A 15,559-nucleotide genomic window follows, 5' to 3' on the forward strand; every position below is an offset into this window, starting at 1 on the left:
ATTTTAAGCCTTCTATTTAAACTCTATTTTAAGAGATAGAAATCAAAAATCCGAGAAAAACTAAAAAATAAGCAACACCCTTAGGGGGGACTAAGTGGGTTAAATATTCCAGCAGTTGTGGGGGTCGGAAAAAATTACCATTCTGTATAGTGTAAATTGGATACCAAGGGAGGAGGGGCTATAGCCCCGTCACCCTCCCCCATAGATCCGCCTCTGAACTCTAGTGATGAATGCGTAATGTGCTCACCCTGAGGTGCCTGTGGATGTCCCTCATCCCGAGTCGCACCACGCCGTGGTCGAGGGTGGGGTGCGGGCTGGAGGGGAGGCCGAGGGCGCGGCGCAGCTGCTCCCCCGACTCGCCCCGCGCTCCCTCCCACACCACCACTAGCACGGAAGCTGCACCATAAGGAGAGAAGGCCACGTTACCCGGCTGGTACGCGAAGTCCTGCAAAAATGGAAGAAACATGGTTAAAACTATGTGTAGGTACAATAAATTACTTCCATGCAAAAATCTGAATTCATTTTTTAATGAAAGAAATTGTTTTTTCTCTTATTCAATATCGAATATTTATTTTATTAGGAAAAAAATTTCATGTATTTTCTTACAAAGCAATGCATGAAACAAGTAACGTTGCGCGCATTCACGTGCACGATATCTTGCTCATTCCATTCAAAACGTATTAAGGAATGTTAAATGCATATACGCGTGCTAACTAAAACATCAAAATGGCCGGACGCATACAGTGGAGTGATTTCATGAATAAAACACGCGCAACCGTTACGAATAAAATAGAAAAACGCTTATCCAATCAATTTTACGTATGTCCTTTCAGGGTACACAAGCGGCATAACTCAATTTCTACGTAAAAAATAAATTATATTTTAACAGAATAAGTATCATAAAAAAACCAATAAAAGTAAAACAAATGAATACTAAAATTCTAGGCAATATGATTGAGTAAGTAGAGGTTATCCGTCCAAATGGCGGTGTGGTCTATCTGGTGTTAAAGTATAGTGAGGAATAAGATGATTTAGTGGGGCTTTGATGTAAGTACCTGCAGGAGTGAGACTCCGAGGTGGTTGGTGACGTCGGTCATCACTTGCACCGGCTCCGGAGGGACTGGTGCCGCACCCCAAGGCGGATAGCACTCCACGCCTCCACCACCAAGGGCACCCAGCAGCACCAACACGATCCACATAGTCGACACCACATCTAAAAAAAAGGGAAAGCAGAATTGCTTATTCCAACATTGCTAAATTTTTTCTTAACCTCACTAAAACTTAAACAAGAAAAACAAACCATTCACCGTCAGCAAAATTAATTTAGGAAAAAAAATAAATAAAATTTAGGAAGGAAAAAAGGAATAAGGACATTGCTAGTGAGGACTTCCGTATGGAGCTTGTAGTAAGATCTGGACACTGGTAGGAGAAATGAGAATATAATAGAGGAATTTTATGTAAGCTGCTGCAGGAAAATACTGAAAATACCCCTAGAGGCTGAGAGACTTTGAGGGTTCTGGGCGAACCCTCACCAGGGTTACAACGCACCGGGGCCGGGAACCAAGCACGAAGCTTATACGCCCGCGCACCCGGGGAGGGGGAAGAAAGGAAGGAAAAAGGATGGAGACGCCGTCGCGATCGGAGCCCGCCGACGCCTCCAGGGAAAGGAAAGGGTTGGAAGGGAGGGAAATAGGGATAAAACACCCCAGTGCTATGGAAGCAAAGGGAGCCCTACCTAGCGAAACCAAGCGATGCTATTTCTCTGCCACCATCCCGGGGAGATTTTTCTATAAGGAAGAAAAATCCCAATATAGGGACAGTGGGAAACCCCTAGAGGCTATAGTTACGAATGAGGAAGTGTTTAAAAGGATAGAAAACAGACTGTCTCATTAAATGATAAATAAGAGAAGGAAGACCCGAATTGGCCATATTCTAGGGCATGAAAGTTTGGTCAAAATCACAAGGGTAGGTACAGTTGAGGAAATAAGAGCACATCTAGACTAGAATACATGGTACAGTTGGTGAAGGACCATGGATACCAATCGTACGGAGAGGTGAAACTATTGTGTGAAAAACCCAGAGAAAAAATCATCCAACTTGACCGGGATTCGAAGCCGGATCCTTCGATTCCCGACCGAGTGCTTTCGTCAGCTAAGCTACCGATTTTTCCAGTGGAAATTTGTTTCAAAAAAATTTAAAAAGGTGAGAATGACGCCTCGCTAACTTAACTTGCTAAAGATATCGAGGTATCTGGGTTCGAATCCCGGTCAAGGAGAATGATTTCTTCTCTGATGATTTTTTGCACAAATTGTGCATTGCGGGTAACTCCGTAAAGCTATCACCATGGCTAGTCCCGGTATATTTAAGTTTGTGAAAATATTGGCCCAAGGCCGGATGAAGCGAATGAAAATGAATTATAGGATTGTTACCGGAGAAGAAAATATATTTCCGGAAGAATCTTTGATTCAAAGAAAGAATCGCTCAAAATAGTGCAAACTACAATGAACCATGACAGGCCCATGCACAAAATTTGACTAAATAGTCCCCCGTCCCAGTGGAATATGAGGCAGAAGCCTTCCACTGTCTTTAGGATTCTCTACATTTCAGTAATAAGAAGACGTGTATGAATTAAAATGCTGCACAAATTTTCATTTCAATATAATTTTAAATTCTTTACATCTTTTAATAAACATTTTTTTTATTTTTTCAATTTTTACAAAAATTCTTAAAGAAACACAGTAATATAATTTCGGATTCAGCACCGATAAATACAGAAATTAATACTTAAAAACAACTATTGTAGGTTCGTTTAATGTACTAAGGAGAATGGGGCTTTTTTTAAGATAGAAAGAAACTATTTTCAAACGGCGCAAAAATTAGCTCAATCGACATGTATTTTTTTTAAATTAACGGCTTAAATTGCTATTTTACTCGTTCCATCCCTCTTCTGCGTGCTTTTTCCGAGCGAAACGAGGCCCCTTGACTGCCATAATTACATTCTGCGGGTCATTGGCTATTCTTCCCATGACATGGCGCAGATGTAAAGCTTCACGTTCGCTTATGCACAGGGAATGGCCCAACACATTACACGATAAATCACCGGTATGTTGATGTCCGTGAGAAATGAATGAGGATGTTCAGTTGAACGAAATGAATTATGCGGGAGGACGAAGTTAACTGATCCACTCTGACTTGACCATCATGCCCTCTCGAGTTATATTCCGTAGAATTGAAATTCGCAGTGGCGTAACTATGGGGGGGATTAGGGGAATAGATCCCCCCCAAAGCCTCAGGGAAATAAAAAAATATCCAGAACTAGTCTAATATTGGTATATAATAACTGCACTGGCTAAAAGTTAAATTTCAAGAGCCAAAATGGTGTAAAATGTATTTTCAGGCATGTAATTTTCCAAAACTTTTCCCGGACAACCCGTTGCCTGGGGGGGGGGGTCGCCCCCTCAGGCTCCCTTATCCCCCTAAAGCATATACCAAGTTACGCCGCTGGAAATTCGTAACATGAACAGCCAATCGTGCGGATGAGATAGGTAATTGTTCCACGGTATTATACGGGTGAAGTTTTCCAATGGCGATAATCTCTTCCTTAGCGATGGAATATTAGGAAGGCTTCGAGAGGCAATCATATTTTAGTTTCTACTTTGAGAAAATCTAATTTTCGCTAGGATGGCTGCTGGCATGGATGAGGTACTGAGAAAATTATAGGATTGTGTTACTGCTAAGGAAGCGCTGGTGAAATATGATACTACTCCCAAGAAATGTGACTTACAGGTGTGACCTGCATGTACCATATAAGCATGCAGATGGTACGAATGTATGACCAGAAAATATAAGCTGTTCTAATAAGTGGCGGATACATATGGGGGGCACAGGGGGCGCGCGCCCCGCATGCAGGGCCGCCCGCATTGCCGAAAATTCCAGAACCACAATAGAACTTTTTTATATCATAAGATGGCATTGTCTTGTATAAGTGTATGATAATTTTAAACAAAACTTTATAAAACGTTGCATGTCACTTGATTATTTTTTACTACAATAAAAGTACAGATTGCTAAAGATATCTTTTGCGCCCCCCCCCCCCTTGAGTTTTATCTGTATCCACTACTGATTCAAATTCAATAGATACATTTGTGTATATTCCATTCCGGTCCACCGAAATCGTTCCCGTATTAAAAACTAACTTGTACGCGTTAATTTCTCGCGTAATCAGGCCATAAAACATAAGCGATGAAAAGAATGGATAGGTAAATAACAGCGATTCCCGCATAAATCCACTTTGCTCACAACCCACCTTGCACAGGCTTCGACGGGCGTGACAAAGCGCAGGGTAGGTACCCAACGGAGACGGAATTCGTGACGGGGAGGAAAAAAAAATAAAAAATAAATGACGATCGCCGCGCGGGAGATTAAAATCTTGAACACATGCGACGAGGACGCCACCGACCTTGATCACCGGAAGTGCGGAGCGAAAGAGAAACCGATCGGCTCCGATGGATAACACTCCCCTCTTTCCCCTCTTTCCCCTCTTTGCTTTTAAACGTGTCTCCCCACTCCACCCTCCCCTACATCCACCACTCCGTTATACAAGCACCAAACCCCATCCTCTTCTGAATGAAAATGCAAATGATATCCCCCATTCTCCTATCCCTTTGCACTCGGCTTGACAAGGGGACCTCCAACGCCCCATGCAAACATCAAACTCTTACATATTCCAGCCCATCCCAATGTCTCCTTCACGTCTCAAAAAATCCTCCTTATCCCGTCAAACCTTCTTTGGTGGGTGGAGAGCGAAAGATACGTTTCTTTTCGCGGAAGAATTTTTTAAGACAATATGATGGTATTGCTGGGAAACGACTTCACCTTCGAGGCTGTTTTTTCTCTCTCTTATAATTTAAGGAATCACTGTTGCAGCTCCATTTAAGTCAGTTAAAGTATTTTTTTTCTTTTTTTATATTCCATTACCGATTGCTTTTTAATGCACCACCGAAGGAGGACCAACGATGCAATTTCGAGGAATTATATTTTCTCTTTACGGACTCACGTGCCGCCCGAAGCATTTTTTTCTGGATCTATATCAAGGGCAAAATCTTCACCACACCAGTTCCTGACGTCGACGAAATGAAGACTAGGATACAAGCTGCAGCGGGTACTGTGGCACACCGCATGTTACAAAACACCGGACGGGAACTGGAATACTGCTTCGACATTCTCCGAGCTACCAAGGGGGTACACGCTGAAGTTTACTAACGTAAGTGGTCTTTAAAAAAAAAACTAATAATATAGACCTCTGTAATGCTATCAAATTTAAATTATTATCTCAAAAGGTTATTCTGCAACAAATTTTTAAAATCAGGACAAGACTTTTTGTTCACCCTGTATAACATAGACGAAAAATAGAGCTGCGACAGGCTATCAGGGAATAGAACTATCGTTTTGCATCGCATTTTGGGACCTGATGCTTCAATTTGAATCTTCTGTTACCCTGACCGGCTTGCGAATCATGCTACCGCCATTGTTATACTCGCCTGTATAAGACCAACGATAACTCATCAGGTGTTCCACACGCATCACTGAAATTGCGAGACCCTTTATAAGTTCGCATGAATGTTGTTCATATATTGGATCACAATTCCTAGCCAAATCCCGTCCTGCAAATTTTCCTTAAACCAAAATCGCCGGAAATTGGAAGAATACTGTCCTAAAATGGCATGCTTTCCAGGGTAGAATGCGGGGGACCCGGAGAAATTGAGATAGGAATAAGCTAAACGCAACCAAGATTAGGGTTAGCCGTGGGATAAGGCAGGTGTGGTGGATGGAAAAAACAGACGACGAAGAACTTAAAATGGCTTGCAAGGACAGAATATTTTTAATGAGATAAGGAACTGCTATAGTGCTGGGTGAAGTAGAACATAAATGCGAGTTATTTCCAAAATATATGGCTACTACAGGAACGATACTAATTACGTGATATAGGAGGAAATTAGACGATTGTTAAGTTGGAGAAAGTGAAGAAAGATACTTTCCTAGATAAATAATGTGTCTAATAACATAATGTAGGCATACAATGTAGACATTGCAAAGGTTGCGGGATAGTTCGACTTTTACCTAAACCCACTGGTAAACTAATTATTTATTATTTTCAATAAATATTTTAGTAATGAAACAATGACTTGCAATTTTCCACAATAATAAAATTTACTTCGACTCGAGTTTCGATGTTACTACATCATATTCAAGGTACAACGGAGAGAGGAGAAATGGGATGGAAAGTCCTCAAGGAGGTGGCTGGAATGGGTAGAAGTGGAAAGCGTGGGGGGGGAGGGGTGGGAGGGGAGAGTGGAAAAACCGGAGGAGGTAAAAAGGTTGGAAATTAAAGGGTTTTTTAAATATTTTAGTCTTCACTACTCGTTGAATTTCAACGTGTACCTCTCGCTATTTTTCAAAAGCGTTGTGCACAAAAACATGAATAATTTAGACGAAAAATTGGGCTTCAATATGATGTTTCGGTGAAAAATTATTATCTTGTATTCTCTTTTGCGACCCGAGGATTAAATTTGAATCTCCTGCGACCCTGACCGGCTTACGAATCATGCGAGCGCAATTATATTCGCCCGAAATCCGACGAAAATCCATCAGGTGGTCCAAGCACACAAGAGAAGTCGCGTGACCCTTTATACGTTGGGATATATGTTACTCGTTAAGTTTAATAACATTTCCGGGTCACGCCCTCGTGAATGAGATTATGCTCCGCGATAGCTGACGCGCGTGGGCGATGAATTCCACGCGTTCCGATTGTGTACGTGTGCGAGCAGATAAACCATCGGTTTGACCTCCGACCGAATCTGAAATTATGTATGAATACCGTGGACAAAGAACTTCTCAGGGATTGTGACGCCATCTAGTATTCTGATTTGGAAAAAAATCATTCTCTCCGTGGACCAGGAAATCATCACTTGACACTAGAGCTGTGAAGGTATCAGCGAGAAGGCCGATCGAAATAATGATCATAAGCATCCCATTTAGAAAAAAATTGTGAAGGTTGGTTATTGTTTAGTTTTGGCTACGGATGGGGTGTAAAGATCACCCTCGGAAATTGAGATACCCGAGTATATGATTTCGTTCTTCCACGGCGTACGATTCTGGTGACATCCTGATGCCCTGATGGACGACTGCAGAGGCAGCCGCCGAAACATCGGCCTGCAAGCAACTCATCCGGTGGAAAATCCGAGAAGATTTCATGAGTCATACCCAAGTTTTCCGAATACCGTATTCCTTTCTTTTACCGAGGGCAAAAATATCATTTCCTACATGGTGAAAAACCTTATTTCTTACATTATCATCAACTTACTGTCTGCCCAATGATAGGGGAGAGTTGCCAAAATCGCACCGCTTCCCAAATCGCACCACCATCCAAGAAACCAATGTATAAAATATACATGCAATCTAATGGCTGCATTTGGAACTTCCTGCATCACCAAGCACACCACACTTCAATTGTGACCACCAGTGTAGTGACAAGTCAGATGCGTAGGTTTTATGAAAAGATGGTTGGAAATGATTTCATTTAAAATGGCGGTCGCTCCCAAATCGCACCACGTCTCTCTACACCTGTGAAATGTAACAAGTCTTAAAAAAGCTGCCTTGCAAAGACCGTTCTAAAGCATAAACACTTCTACAAAAGACTTGTAAATTTTGTTTAAATTATTGCTGATTTTTTATCAAGCAAGAAAACTACATCTGTTATTAATGTCAAAGATATTTAACTTTTTTCGTTCCTTATGTTTTGGGGTATTTTAATGCACATGTTTGCTCTGTTTAGAGACCTAAAATATCCTAAATAACTTCCCTCTCTACCCCTCATAGTCGTTGAAACATCATCTCCTCATTTTGGCCTCCAATGGTGCGATTTGGGAAACGGGTTGCCTAAATCGCAGCGTTTGCAGAGGTTTGAAATTGAATTTTTATGCATGTATTCAACTTGGAATTTACTGTCCCCAAAAATTGTGAGAGAAGTAGACATTCCTCATCATATCTAGCAGCATTAAATACTTACATTTCGTCAATTATTTTTTAGTTTATTCGTTTTATTTCCAAAATTGGTGCGATTTAGGCAACCTTATGCAATCTAATTGCTGCATTTGTAACTTCCTGCATCACCAAGCACACAACACTTCAATTGTGGCTACCAGTGTAGTGACAAGTCAGGTGCGTAAGTATTAAGAAAAAAAAGAAGGGTGTCTAGATCTCAAATACCAAAGCTGTTTCCACCTCTAAACATCTTAATTCCTTCCTCCTAGGTTTCTGTGTTACATCAGTTTGTCCCAACTTCATCTGTGATTTTCACTCTTCCTCATCAGTGGCGTAGCAAGGGGGGTATTCCAGGGGGCCTGGACCCCCCCCAAAATATTAGATTGTAGTCACTTTCCTTCATTAAAGAAAACAAAACATTGAAAAATCATGAATTTACAATAGATTTCTTTGACAAATGAAATCAGAAAAGTCTAAAACCCTCTACTTAGTACCATGATTTTCCAAAATTTTCCCTCCTTAGTTTTGGACACCCCCCCCCCCCGAACGAAATTCCTGGCTACGCCACTGTTTCTCATCCTCTTCTCTTTCTTCTTTCCACTGTTCCATCGACTGCGGTATTTGAAAAAAAAGCACAAAGAAAAGCAGTTGTATCTTAGGGGTAAATTTAATGTAGGATTAGTTCCTACAATGAAAGCGTAATCGGTACTTAATTCATTAAATACTCATAATACCCCGATGTAGGGAAATTAGCTTTTCAAGGTCTTATGCCAAAATTTCATAAAATTGTACTGTTTGACAAATTTGATTTTAAATATCACGTTAGTAGAATGTTGAAAAAATTTTGGAAGGGAAAGTGTCTATGGCTCCGATAATATGTGCAAATGGTGGTCTGATAAAGTTCATTGGTTCAGGAATATTTGATTCTAATTATGATTTCATAGATGAGGATGCTCTTAAGAATGCGTTCACGTTTCCTGAGGCGAAGGAACCCTACTGGACTTCGCAGAAATGTCTTCTACCGAAGGGAGAGGCTGCTGAACGGACTGTAAAGATGGAAGTGGTTACGGTAAAAACGGAGTCACAGGATACCAAATTTTCACATAACGCGTAAAGTCAACTTGTAAACAGCATTTAAAATTTAAGGAAAACTATCATCTATTACTGGATCCCTACCTTTATTCTTCCATTCGCTAGGAACACGCGTTAATTGTTGCGCCAGGTGACACGCACTCGACGAAGAATGAAAACACTAACACTTTCTCTGAAGCTGAATGATCACTTCAAATGTTAAATGTCAAAAATTGTAGCTCATACTGCCTCTGAAGGACTAGGAATAGCGTAAGAATGCATTTTCGTCTAGCTATGAGCTATACTGAAAATTTCATTCCGATCCGACTGTGGGAAGTGGGTTGAAAATCAATTACAAAGATTACATCGTTGAAACTGACAAACATACGAAGCAAGCTAAGAAAAAGCGTGAAAAAAATCCGATTAAGCGGTCCGGTATGCGGCCTCTTTGAGGGCTTCAGAAATACACACGACATATAAGGTGCTGTTTCGTAATACACCAGAGCTAAAAGGAAAAAAAAGAACGAGGTGGAGGGGAAGAAACAGATGGATAGTAATAGAGTCTTTCGTGCTTTGGGTCACTGGATTATTCCCACGAGATTACGAAGAATGAGTGGCGGAAAGAGGTGGCATCTTTCCCGGCGCGGGATTCACTCTCGCAGCGCCCCGCGATCCTTCATTTGTTTACACGAGGCGGGAATCGTGTCGCGTGCTGCAGTGTGACTCCCGCGTCGCGCCGTCTGATGGGGTCAGCTGAGAAAGACGGGGGTCATAAAGACGGCGAGTGGGAACGATGGCCGCAGGATAGTGGGATGATAGTGGGATATGGATGTGGCGATGATAAACAAGATTCCGTCACAGCTTATCTTTCGCGCACGCGATTCCTTCCTCGGGAGGTAAAGTGTAAGAAGAATGATCTGGAAAATAGATTATGAGGGTGAAGAATTTTTCAGATGTTTTCAGCTTATATATTTTGTGAAAATTTAATAGCGGAAAATTGATTCCAAGAGGATGCATCGCACCCCATCGATCGGTATTTTTCGTAGCGATTAACTCCTTGGACCCCGACGCCTAATAGCAAAAGGGGATTAGAGAAAGAGGAAGAAGAAGATTAACTCCTTTAAACTGTGATTTTATCTTGAATTCTCAGAGTATAAATTACAGACTTTTGATAACATTTGACTGTATCTCCAGTTTTATAATTTTATTTCAGTATTTTTTTTCATGTTCTTAAGTTCTGTGTTTTGGATGAAGGCAATTGTTCAAAGTCGTCAGTTCTATTTTCCATGGGAATTACAAGTCGATAGTTTAAATTTAAAATAAGCAGTATTTACGTCATGAAAATGACAGAATACAACCGAGGGAACGGGATTGACACGTCTTCCTAACATGTTTTTTTACATTTTATGCTGTTATTTAACTCCGCATAACTATAATCTACAGAATTATTCGCATATAACAACCAGATGGATAGTCACGGATGAAGGTGTTAGTGAGTGGTTGACTCGATCGCCGATTGCTGTCTTGTACCTAGTCTGTTATTTAAATTCATACTTTCCCTAAAATCTTATTGTATAGTATAGAGTGTGTTTAACAAAATCTTTGTTAAGACTAAATATTGTCGTCGTATGCAAGTCATAAAAAATCATTTATTCATGAATTTATGGAGTGTAAATCTAAAATACATGGTGGAAATACCGGGTGGAATCTGTTGCTTATGAATAACATTGAAATGAAAAATACTTTGTGGTTACAAATACTATATACAGGCGGACCCCGATTTGATACAAGGATGTAGACGAAAAACAATTTTATCTATTTTTATGCAAAGTAAACGTTTGGATGATTCATTTGGAGGAGTTGCATTTAACACTGTACTTCCCAAAGATTTCGGATTGGTAAGAACTGATTCCATTTGCTCGCTACATCTCTGGTTTAATAGTCGATTCCACCAAAAGAGAATTGTGTTTAATTTAATTTAACAGAGGCACGAAAACGGTCAAACCAGTAAAAGTTTCCAAATAAATGATGTGGTAGTTATAGTTACATTGATTTCATTCTCTATGATTGAGTTTACAAAAAACAGAGCCTACAGACTAATTGAACATATCAACATTTTTACCTCCATCTTTAGAAAAAAAATGAAGCTTGACGTAGTAATATGCTTTGTTTGGTCTTTAAAGATCAACTACCGTAACATAAAGGCCGTCCAACGGCAATAAGAAATATAACTCTCACTTAAAGTAACAAACGAAAAATAGACCACGCTAATAAACTTGACCTTTTAATGAATAAACATCACCTTTGATTCTCAGCTTACAATCTTATGATATCAACACAGACCTAAGACGAGCAGCATAAAAATATTTTTTTGACGATTGAATACATATAAAAAAGTACATATATAAAAGTTGGGAGAGCAGACATTTAAATATTATTGTGAGAAAGTTTCCAAAAATTCGTATTCAGCGCCTCTCGCATTTTAACTTTAAGTAAACCAACCAGTATTGGATTAGTGAGAGCATTTATCTATTGGAGAAGAGGTCGAAGAGGGTGTTCCGCAGGGATTAGACGGTTGCGGTGAAAAATAAGTTGTGCAATTCGCTTGGATGGTCGTTCAATATTATTTTCCAAACGCTATTTTCAAACAACAGAACTCCTCCAGAGGGGATTTAGGTATCTCCCGTTACCATGAGAATGCCAGTCACTTTGATTCATTCGCAGCTTCGCTAATGGATCGAGAGAATTCTTGTGGGAAGCGGAGGATTCAGAGAAACGCTTGGCAGCAGTCACTTCGTCTCCCACTTCCCCTCCGCACTTTCCTAGCCTTTATACCTCATGGGAACTATCTTGGACTTCTTCCTTGATCCGCAATTAGTGCCTCCCATTGACACGGACAAGCAACCTCGAATTGTCTCCATCGCAAACTGGAGTCGTAACCTTTTCATTCTAGGAATAATTTTTGTTCGCTCCTAGACGTAATTATTATTTCCTAGCACGCCAACTGCGTCCTTGACATATTTTGAAGAGACTGATTGATCGTGACACTTTATTCAGCTTCATTAGCTTATATCCTCGAGCTTTGGTTAAACAAATAATAATGAAAAAAAAGGTTATTGATAGGGGCGGATATAGTATTTCTTTCTGGGTGGGGGCACAATGATACCCCGTAATACAAAATGAACGCAATGATAATGGGAACGTAATAAAAAACTTGCATATCTTTTAATGGTCTGGGGGGGCTCGAGCCCCCCCCTTGATCCACCTATGGTTATAGATATCCCAATTCCAAGAAATAATGGTGAATATTTCCATTGCCTTTAAACACCTATTCATTCCTATTCTTGCGTTAAACGTGCATGTAAAATTGGAGTTAAACCTGGATCAGTTCGAATGACTAGACACACATAATTTCTATTACGCATTACTAGTCGAATTAGAGCGAAAATTATGCAAAAAGTTTAGAACACAAAAATAAAAAAGTGAAAAATAACTAACTCTGTCGATATCCATTAATTTTCACGTTAATTCCATTTTACAAAAAAAAAATACGTGAATAAATTAGGATGTATTTTTGATATACAAGCAGAAATTCATCAAGTTTTACTTTGAAGGAAGGTATTCAAATAAATTACCAGCTCTAATTCCATTTTATATTATTATCTCCGAGAACATTGCAATTCAGCCCGATTGATACCGTACTTTTTCAAGTTTACCTTTGAAGATGTTGAAGGATTGGGAAACATGCTACGGTTGCCAAATGAATGTTATGCGGGGATGGGGGGTTAATAAGTCACTAAAAACAAGGGCTAACTTTATGAACAACCTATCCTGGGTGATTTTGAAATATTTAAATATGCAGGGAGACTTGTGTAAAACTTCTCACTAGGGTATTTTGCGAAGTGCTTAGAAAAAATACTATTTACCGCCTACTTTCATAAATGTACACTGCGATTGAAAATGCTGATGGTGATGGATTAATGCGGTTTACCTATTAGAATTATTCGTCTAACTTTTCGTTCTTAAATCCGTATATATCATCAAGACAGTGAACAACAGCAATAAAAATGATTATACATTAGTAACTTTATTGTCATCTACAGGGCGGCTGGTATATAACTAGATATTATAAAATAGTTGCAGCATTTTTAATATTGAAACAATCATAATAAAAAAGTGTGCAAATGTAGGATATTAAAAAAGGTTTTGATTATCAGATTGCCCAATGCATCTGTATGGGGTAATATCAATGCCTTTATTTTTATGCAAGATTGCGCACCACCTCACGTTGCAAATGTCGTACGTGTTTGTTTGGAAGAAAATTTTGCAGGACGCTGGCTCAGGAGACGCGGACCTCATGAGTAGCCTCCAAGAAGTCCAGACCTGACACCATGTGACTTTTTTAAGAGGCTGGAGAAAAGATACCGGACAAAACCACGCACGATGGAACAACTGGAAACAAGGATTCATGAAGTAATCAACAATGTCCCACGACAATTGCTCCAGAAGACCGTGGACCCCAAACCCGGTCCCTTGAGACGATTGACCGATGGCACCGGCGCTTACCCTGAATTTTAAAGTATGCATCAAGATTCTTATATAATACTGCATGCATGATACTAATTTCAATAAATTAGTACGGTTAATATAGAATTTATTCAGTGAATTTGTAACTCGAAGTAAATTTCATTTTATAAAGAATTTCTATAGGCCATCAGGCAAAAATCTCTACAGAGAATAAATAGTCGTTGTTTTGATGTTTATCAGTGTCTCGGAGTATAAGTCTAAGAATGATATGGAAAATGTTTGGCCAAAGTTTCGATATATTTTTTCATATCTCCTTCAGGGCTATGAACGAATACGATCACATTTAATTAATACATGAAGGCATGAAAGATTATTACAATGTTTTATGCTACGATATAATTTTTTAATAAAACTAATTTAATACAACATGAATTAAAGAGAACAGAAAAGAATTTTGACGCATATTTTTGCAATGATTTGCCGCTAAAGAGACGCTAATAAGCATTAAAGCAGAGTTGAGGTGAAAGAGGTCAAGAGAAAGAAAAAAGAAATCGCAGTTGAGCAAAAAGATTTCTGACGACAATATTAGCTTCCCAATCCAAGTGACGATGACATTTTTAGACCCATTTTCCTATTTTTATTTTTTACTGACAACTTTACAGTTTCATGTGTACCCACCCGGAGGCAAGAAGAAGAGGGAGTTGAGTAAATAAATACGTGTTTATAATGGCTGAACCGAAACGCCGCGCAGGAGAAAAATGAAATGATTGAATGCATTTTAAAAACTCATGCGCATAATGTCACCTCGCATGAGTGGTTTAGTGGCGTACGGCCGGCAAGTGTGTTTTGGGAGCAATGGCAAGACTCCGTGATCGGCAGGCGGCTTGGGCAACAAGGGGTGGGGTGGGCCGCGAGAAACAATGACGCAGCGGGGTCAATGCCAAAGGGATGGAGGGAGGGCGACCATTTTGCATAGGCGGAAGATCAGTCACACGTTACGACGACCCGTGCCATTTGAGGTCACCCCGGCGACGATTAGGACGCACACGATGCGAGTGACGAAATTTATCGATATTTCCCCTAACGTCGCTGAACTCTAAAAAATGGAAAGAATATTATTAATGAATGATCTCAAAAGATATATGTTTATAACAAAGAGGAAAAAATAATTCCTTAACTTTTGAAATCATTTCAGGCTTGACGTGATGTATAGTGGATTAACGACGTTACGGATTTATTAACGGTAAAATGAATTTTTTTATCGATCCAAGTTTGTAAAAAGGAAATTGGTAAGTGTAAGGTGAGCCAATACAAAATTGTAGGCACCGGCGAGATTCGAACTCACGATCTCCTGTTTACTAGACAGGCGCTTTAACCAACTAAGCCACGGCGCCAGTTGAATGATGTTAATGATTCAAATAGACATCAATAGCTTCACCCCCATGAAGCCTCGTTTGTGTTTAAAATGCGTTGATGCATCGATGTTTAAAATGCGTTCTGTTTAAAGTGCTAAATGATAAAGACAGAAGTCAACCCCCTTTAACCTTTCCCATTAACCTTAATGCTCGATTTTGAAAGCAAGATTAATTATTAAAAACTAAAAGGAAAACGATGAGAAAATATGCCGTGGTGACAATAAAAAATACTTCATTAAATGATATAATATGCAATGAAACAAAAAAACATACGTTTTTAACAAAATAGGAAAAAAACGCCTTAAATTATGAAATCGTTTCAGGATTGACGTGATTGAAGTTTCTTATTTTATGCGAACATTGTCACGAAAAAATACACCTGGATTATCGACGGTACGGATGTATGACCGGTAAAATGAATTATTTTGTCGGTCCAAGTTAGTAAATTAAGAAAATTAAAGACGTATTTGAAGCCAATACAAAATTGTAGGCACCGGCGAGAT

At 39.6% G+C, this 15,559-nt stretch overlaps 1 protein-coding gene and 1 non-coding gene across 2 annotated transcripts in view; both read right to left on the reverse strand.

The window, feature by feature from the left end:
• Positions 1–15,559, reverse strand: part of LOC124157405 — a 65,872-nt gene that overhangs the window by 14,401 nt on the left and 35,912 nt on the right. The window contains exons 2-3 of the mRNA XM_046532092.1: positions 1,056–1,213; positions 248–445 (exon numbers count right to left, since the gene is read on the reverse strand). Of these exons, the coding sequence (XP_046388048.1) occupies positions 248–445; positions 1,056–1,213 (356 nt within the window). The remainder of the gene's footprint in view (positions 1–247; positions 446–1,055; positions 1,214–15,559) is intronic.
• Positions 14,962–15,035, reverse strand: Trnat-agu. Its single transcript has one exon. It is a non-coding gene; the product is annotated as a tRNA-Thr (tRNA).

The sequence above is a fragment of the Ischnura elegans genome, chromosome 4 (assembly GCF_921293095.1).
Source record: "Ischnura elegans chromosome 4, ioIscEleg1.1, whole genome shotgun sequence".
Taxonomy (NCBI): domain Eukaryota; kingdom Metazoa; phylum Arthropoda; class Insecta; order Odonata; family Coenagrionidae; genus Ischnura; species Ischnura elegans.